This window comes from Narcine bancroftii, chromosome 3 (assembly GCF_036971445.1).
Source record: "Narcine bancroftii isolate sNarBan1 chromosome 3, sNarBan1.hap1, whole genome shotgun sequence".
Taxonomy (NCBI): domain Eukaryota; kingdom Metazoa; phylum Chordata; class Chondrichthyes; order Torpediniformes; family Narcinidae; genus Narcine; species Narcine bancroftii.
In genome coordinates, this window is record NC_091471.1 from 328465705 (window position 1) to 328473075 (window position 7371).

The following is a 7371-nucleotide window of genomic DNA, read 5'->3' on the forward strand; positions in this document are numbered from 1 at the left end:
TTGTTTCTAGAACCAGACAAGCTGGTTCATAATTTATATTTAATTCAGAAAATAACTTACATCAAGTGGATGCTGAAACTATTGCAATTTTTAGAAGGCAGTTCACTCACTAGGATGAATTATGTACAAAATGGACATTCCCATTGTCAACGTGCCAAGGAGTTCTTTCTGCCCTCCAACGGTGGAGACGAGCAAGTGTTACCCCCAGCCTGACAACGTTTATACGGGCAATTTGTGGGGGGGGTGCAGCGAGTTGGAGGTGCAACGGACAGCAAGGAAGGCTCTGTGGCTGAAGATACACACAGGCTGTTGGGGGACTCGCGGGCCAAAGAAACAGGCTGCAGAAGAAGGGGGACATGAGGTGGGGTGGGGGGGGGGCGCTGAGGGGGCTTCCTGATCCCTGCTGGAGGTTCAGAGCTGTAGCTCGGGCTGGCCAATGGTTTTGGAATGGACTCTGTAGAGGCTGAATCCCCGGACACTGAGGGGCCAAATCCTGGACACTGAAGGGCCGAATCCCCAGACACTGAGGGGCCGAATCCCTGGACACTGAGGGGCCGAATCCCTGGACACTGAGGGGCCGAATCCCTGGACACTGAGGGGCTGAATCCCTGGACACTGAGGGGCCGAATCCCTGGACACTGAGGGGCCGAATCCCTGGACACTGAGGGGCCGAATCCCTGGACACTGAGGGGCCGAATCCCTGGACACTGAGGGGCCGAATCCCTGGACACTGAGGGGGCTGAATCCCTGGACACTGAGGGGGCTGAATCCCTGGACACTGAGGGGGCTGAATCCCTGGACACTGAGGGGGCTGAATCCCTGGACACTGAGGGGGCTGAATCCCTGGACACTGAGTGGGACTCTCTTTTGTTTGTCCTTCTCAGACTGTAAGGGGAGATTCAGGCAATTTCTGCCGGGGGCGAATCTGTCCAGTGGACTAAAGGGAAATTTGTGTAATATTAACTTCTGTTTTATTACACAATAATAAATTGAATCTGATCTATGGTCAACAGGTTTCCGCTGTTCCAAATACTGATAGCCAGAGGGTAGAGTTGAGGACAGGACTTCCTTTGTCCCAACCGCTGAGAACGTTTCCTGCCGTGTTCCCCCACTCATGCAGGGGAGACCGAGGAATTGGAAACAGAGGACAACTCTGTTTTGGAGGTCGAGGAAACTTCAGAGCCATCGTCCACCTTCTTCCCAAAGAGTTGCAGGATGCAGTTACGGAACTGGAAAGTGGAAAGGTCAACACAGGTTAGACAGACAGTACCGTCCCATCACACACTGCCGGGGTCAGACACAGAGTGAAGCTCCCTCCACACCGTCCCATCACACGCTCCCAGGGTCAGACACAGAGTGAAGCTCCCTCCGTACTGTCCCATCACACACTCCCGGGGTCAGACACAGAGTGAAGCTCCCTCCACACCATCCCATAACACATCCCCGGGGTCAGACGCAGAGTGAAGCTCCCTCCACTTGGGAACCTGGTGTCTTTCTCACCTGCCTGTTCATGAAGACATATATGATGGGGTTGTAGATGGTGGAACTCTTGGCGAAGTAGGCTGGCAGGGCTGCAGCTAGCGGATGGAAAGCGTAGCCGGGGTGCAGGGAGGCGAAGACAGCGAAGAATGTGTAGGGGCCCCAGCAGAAGCAGAAGGCCAGGATCATCACTACCACCATTCGGGTCACCTCCTTCTCGGCTTTCTGTGTGGTCTCTGATTCCTTCTGCTGCATCGCTACCTGTGGGCATCGAGGCCAGTGTCAGCAGAGAGCTCTCACCCCCCCTCACCCCCCATGCATGTGAGTATGTGTGTGTGTATGTGTCTGTGTGTTAGTTTGTGAGAATGTGAGTCTTTGTGTAGGGTGTGTGTATGTATCTGGGTGTGTGTGTGTATCTGGGTGAGTGTGTAGAGTGTGTGTAGGGTGTGTGTGTGTGTAGGGTGTGTGTGTGTGTAGGGTGTGTGTATGTATCTGGGTGTGTGTGTAGGGTGTGTGTAGGGACTGTGTGTAGTGAGTGTGTAGGGTGTGTGGGGTGTGTAGGATGTGTGTGGGGTGTGTGTGTAGGGTGTATGTATAGGGTGTGTGTATGTGTCTGGGTGAGTGTGTAGGGTGTGTAGGGTGTGTGTGGGGTGTGTGTGTAGGGTGTGTGTGTAGGGTGCATGTGTAGTGTATGTGTAGGGTGTGTGTATAGGGTGTGTGTATGTGTCTGGGTGAGTGTGTAGGGTGTGTGGGGTGTGTAGGATGTGTGTGGGGTGTGTATGTAGGGTGTGTATGTAGGGTCTGTGTGTAGGGTGCATGTGTATTGTATGTGTAGGGTGTGTGTATAGGGTGTGTGTATGTGTCTGGGTGAGTGTGTGGGGTGTGTATGTAGGGTGTGTGTGTAGGATCTGTGTGTAGGGTGCATGTGTAGTGTATGTGTAGGGTGTGTGTATAGGGTGTGTTTATGTGTCTGGGTGAGTGTGTAGGGTGTGTGGGGTGTGTAGGGTGTGTGTGGGGTGTGTGTGTAGGGTGTGTGTGTGTAGGGTGCATGTGTAGTGTATGTGTAGGGTGTGTGTATAGGGTGTGTGTATGTGTCTGGGTGGGTGTGTGGGGTGTGTAGGATGTGTGTGGGGTGTGTGTGTAGGGTCTGTGTGTAGGGTGCATGTGTAGTGTATGTGTAGGGTGTGTGTATAGGGTGTGTGTATGTGTCTGGGTGAGTGTGTAGGGTGTGTGGGGTGTGTAGGATGTGTGTGGGGTGTGTGTGTAGGGTCTGTGTGTAGGGTGCATGTGTAGTGTATGTGTAGGGTGTGTGTGTAGGGTGTGTGTATGTGTCTGGGTGAGTGTGTAGGGTGTGTGGGGTGTGTGTGTAGGGTCTGTGTGTAGGGTCTGTGTAGGGTGCATGTGTAGTGTATGTGTAGGGTGTGTGTGTAGGCTGTGTGTATGTGTCTGGGTGAGTGTGTAGGATGTGTGGGGTGTGTAGGATGTGTGTGGGGTGTGTGTGTATGGTCTGTGTGTAGGGTCTGTGTGTAGGGTGCATGTGTAGTGTATGTGTAGGGTGTGTGTATGTGTCTGGGTGAGTGTGTAGGGTGTGTGGGGTGTGTAGGGTGTGTGTGGGGTGTGTGTGTAGGGTGTGTGTGTAGGGTCTGTGTGTAGGGTGCATGTGTAGGGTGTGTGTATAGGGTGTGTGTATGTGTCTGGGTGAGTGTGTATGTGTAGGGTGTGTGTGTAGGGTGAGTGTGTGTGTGTGTTGAGTGTGTGTGTGTGTGTTTCCCACCCCTGCCTGCTGTGACTACTCACCGATCGGATGGCCATCCAGACCTGGATGTAACAGATGATGATGATGGCAAGGGGCAGGACAGCACAGGTGACCGTCAGTGTCACCATGTAGGACTTCACTCCGGGATCTGTGCTCCCGCTGAACACGTCCGGCCCACACGAGGTCTTCAGCCCATGAGGCCAGTATCTGGTGGAACAACAGGACCGACTCCTCAGGCGCAGATTCACCCCTCAGTGAGCTAACGTCTTTGCTTACCCCAAATCAGGTCCCTGTAGCTCTGACAGGGCCAGGCTGTGAATTGCTCCCTCCTCCCTGTCCCTCCCCACGGCTCTCTTGCCCACCACAAATCAGGTCTTCACGTAACCAGTGACCTATTGTGGACACTTAACGTCTCCTCACTGGTCAGGAAGATGTAGCAGTGATTGCACTTCCTGAGAAGACTGAAGCAGGTAAGGCTACTGGCCACCATCATGTCAATCTTCCATAGGAGCTCAATCGAGAGCTTCCTGGCCGGCTGCATCACGGCCTGGGACAGTCACTGCAGAGAAATGGTCAATCCACAGGGCCATGAGTGGCCAAGGATCACTGGTGTCTCCCTACCCTCCCCCCCCCCCTTCCCCATCGACGCAATCTATCAGGATCATCATCTGAAGAGGACACAGAAAATCGCTGAACCCCCCCACACAACGTCTTTCAGCAGCTCCCATCGGGGAAGAGATCCAGGAGGATCAGAGTCAACACCATCAGGCTGAGGAACAGCTTCTTCCCACAGGCTGGACGACCAAAGGAGCTGGTCACACCGACCCTCTTGAGACTCTCATAGTCACAAAATATTTATTTGTATGGATGAAATACTTGTCCTATATCTATATTGTTTGTCTGTGTGTGTGTTACATCTGGGTGTGTGCCTGCGTGTTTTGCACTGAGGACCGGATAACGCTGTTTCGTTGGGTTGAACTTGTACAATTGGATTACTTGGGTTGAGGACCCCATGCATTGATCGGGCCAGGCGGTGAACAGTCCCACCCCATAGCCTACTTCCCTCCACCACAATCAATGGCCAGGTCCACAGCAAACGCTGTCAGCCAGAAGCCTGCACTGCCTCAAGACCTTGAAGTACAAGCTGCAGTTCAGCAAGAACGTCTGCAGACCCTCCGCAGTTTCTGCAGCGTTCCTCGTGTCAGAAAGATTCTCGTGTAATAAAACAGTAAATGTGAACACAGATCTGAGAAGACCAAAAGCAACATCGCAGGTAAATAGGGCTGTAAAGAGGGCTTTGGGATGTTTCTCAGGCTGGAGGCCTGTGACGGGGGGTGTGCCTCAGGGATCGGTGCTGGGACCATTGTTCTTTGTCATCTATATCAATGATCTGGATGATCATGTGGGAAATTGGAGATGACACTAGGATTGGAGGTGGTGTGGACGGCGAGGAAGGTTTTCAAAGTTTGCAGAGGGTTCTGGACCAGCTGGAAAAATGGGCTGCAAAGTGACCGATGGAATTTAATGCAGACAAGGGGGAGGGGCTGCATCTTGGAAGGACAAGGCACCAAGGAGAACAGAGGGATCTGGGAATACAGAGACATAATTCCATGAAAGTGATGTCACAGGTGGACAGGGTCGTAAAGAGAACTTTTGTTACACTGGCCTTCATAAATCAAAGTATTGAGTTCAGGGGTTGGGATGTTATGGTAAAGTTGTAATATTGGTGAGGCCAGATTGGGAGAATTGTGTGCAGTTTTGGTCACTGAACTACAGGAAAGATATCAATAAGGTAGAAAGAGGGCAGAGAAGATTTACTAGGATGTTGCCTGGACTTCAGGAACTGAATTACAGGGAAAGGTTAAACAGGTTCCTTCTTCACACAGAGAGCGGTGGGAGTGCTGAATGAGCTGAGGTGGTGAATGTGGGCTCAATCTTAACATTTAAGAAAAATTTGGACTGGTCTGTGGATGGGAGGGGTACGGACTGGGTGCAGGACAGAGGGATGAGGCAAAATAATAGTTTGGCACAGACTGGAAGGGGCCTGTTTCTGTGCTGTAGTGTTTTACAATCCCTCACGTCTAGGTGGGAGATCGAGTCATGTTGACATCTCCTGTTTGAAAGAAAGGGGATGGGGGAAGGGTTGGTTGAGCCATGATCGCAGCGATGTGTGGGGTGGGAGGGAGGGTGGGGAATGGGAAGGGCTGGTTGAGCCAAGATCGCAGTGATGTGTGGGGTGGGAGGGAGGGTGGGGAATGGGAAGGGCAGAGAATGAGGGGTTCCCTACCTGCTCCAGCCGAAGATAGGGGGCAGGCACCATATGATGGACCAGACCCAGGAGAAGATGATGCCACTCATGGCCCACTTCCCGTCGAACTTGACGTTGCCAAAAGGTTTGCAGACAACAACCCAACGTTCCCAGGCGATGATGGTTAATGACCAGAGGGCTGTGATGCCTGGCAGAGGGGCAGCGAGACAAGCCTTTAGATCCGCATCTCCTCAGTGCCACCCCCAACCTCCGCTTCTGCTCCTCAGTTGCCCATCTCCGTAAGCCATAGGAGCATAAATAGGTAATTCAGCCCATCGAGTTCACCCTGCCATTCAATCATGAACTGATCCATTCTCCCACTCAGCCCCACTGCCTATTCCTTATTCCCATAACCCTCGATGCCCTGACTCATCAAGAACCTCTGCGTTAAATCCACCCAATTACCTGGTCTCCATGACCGCCCTTGGCCACAAATTCTGCAGATTCACCGCCCTCCAGCTGAAGGAATTCCTCCGTGTCTCCATTCTACACGGGCGCCCTTCAATCTTGAAGTTGCCCCAGACTCTCCCACCACAGGGAAACAACCTTTCTACATATACTCTGTCCATGCCTTTCAACGTTCAACATGTTTCAACGAGATCCCTCCGTCATTCTCATAAATTCCAACGAGTACTAGCCAAGAGCCATCAAACGTTCCTCTTATAACCCTTTCATTACCGGAATCATCCTTGTGAACCTCCTCTGAACCCTCCCCAACATTAGCACATCCTCTCTTCAATTAATTTTCTCTCTCTCTCTCTCTCTCTCTCTCACACACACACACAGAAACCCTCGCACAGACACAGACGGACAGGCAGACACACAAACCTTCATGTGCACAGACACACACACACACACACACACACACACAAATGGACAGACACACAGAAACCCTCACACACACGCTTGCGTGTGGTCTTGCTCCTACCGCACACGGAGACAGTGAATCCCTCGAAGACACACATGGGGTGGCCGAGGATGAAGTAGCCGAAAACCTGGTTGCAGACGCTGATGGTGCTGGCGAAGAACGTCTCGCCCAGGTCTGCCACAGCCATGTTGACCAGGATCCAGTTGAGCGGGTGACGGAGTTTCTTGAACTTCCAGGTGGTGATGAGCACCAGGCCATTGGTGAAGACCGAGGCCAAGACCACCAGCACCATCCAAACACTCGTCAGGTTGAAGACCCACCGTGGGGCAATGTGGTAGTTGGGGCCCTCAAAGGGCCCTGTTGGGGGTTAAGGTGAGGATGGTGGCAGGGAGGTGGGGGAGGAAAGGGAACGAGGTGTGGGATTGTGTGGAGAAGGGTGGGGGGATGGGTAGGATGTCGGGCAGGAAGTATGGGAGCAGGGTGGAGGGTAGAGGTGAAGGGTTGTGGGTGGGGAGAGAGATGGGGTAGAGAGTGAGTAAAACAGAGAGAGATAAGGGATGGGAGTGGGGAGAGAAAGGGGATAGAGAGGAGAGAGAACAGGAGGGAGTAAAATGGAGAGAGAAGGGGTGGGAGTGGAGGGGAGAGGGGGAGAGGAAGAGAATGGGAGGGAGGAAGAGTGAAATAGGAGAGGTGTGGGAGTGGGGGGAGAGAGGGGAGAGGGAGAAAATGGGATGGAGGGAGAGAGAAAGGGTGGGAATGGGGAGATGAGAGGGAGAGAATGGGAGGGAGAGTGAAATAGGGAGAAGTGGGAGGGTAGGAGTAGAGGGAGAGGAAGGGAGTGGGATAAGGGGAGGGGAGAGCAGGAGGGAGAGTGAAATAGGGAGAGGAAGAGAGAGAAGGGAGTGGGGTAGAGAGAGTGGGAGTGAAATAGGGAGAGAGAGAGAAGGGAGTGGGAAAGAG

The 7371-nt window shown here is 52.8% G+C and overlaps 1 protein-coding gene across 1 annotated transcript; it reads right to left on the reverse strand.

Annotated features, from left to right (window-relative positions):
• Positions 1-6769, reverse strand: LOC138759170 (red-sensitive opsin-like). Its single transcript, XM_069929187.1, has 5 exons — positions 6472-6769; positions 5523-5691; positions 3277-3442; positions 1501-1740; positions 1-1229 (listed from the first exon to the last, which is right to left on the reverse strand). The coding sequence occupies exons 1-5, from the start codon at positions 6701-6703 to the stop codon at positions 1113-1115; spliced, it is 924 nt and encodes a 307-aa protein (XP_069785288.1). The 5' UTR covers positions 6704-6769; the 3' UTR covers positions 1-1112.
• Between the last annotated feature and the right edge of the window lie 602 nt (positions 6770-7371).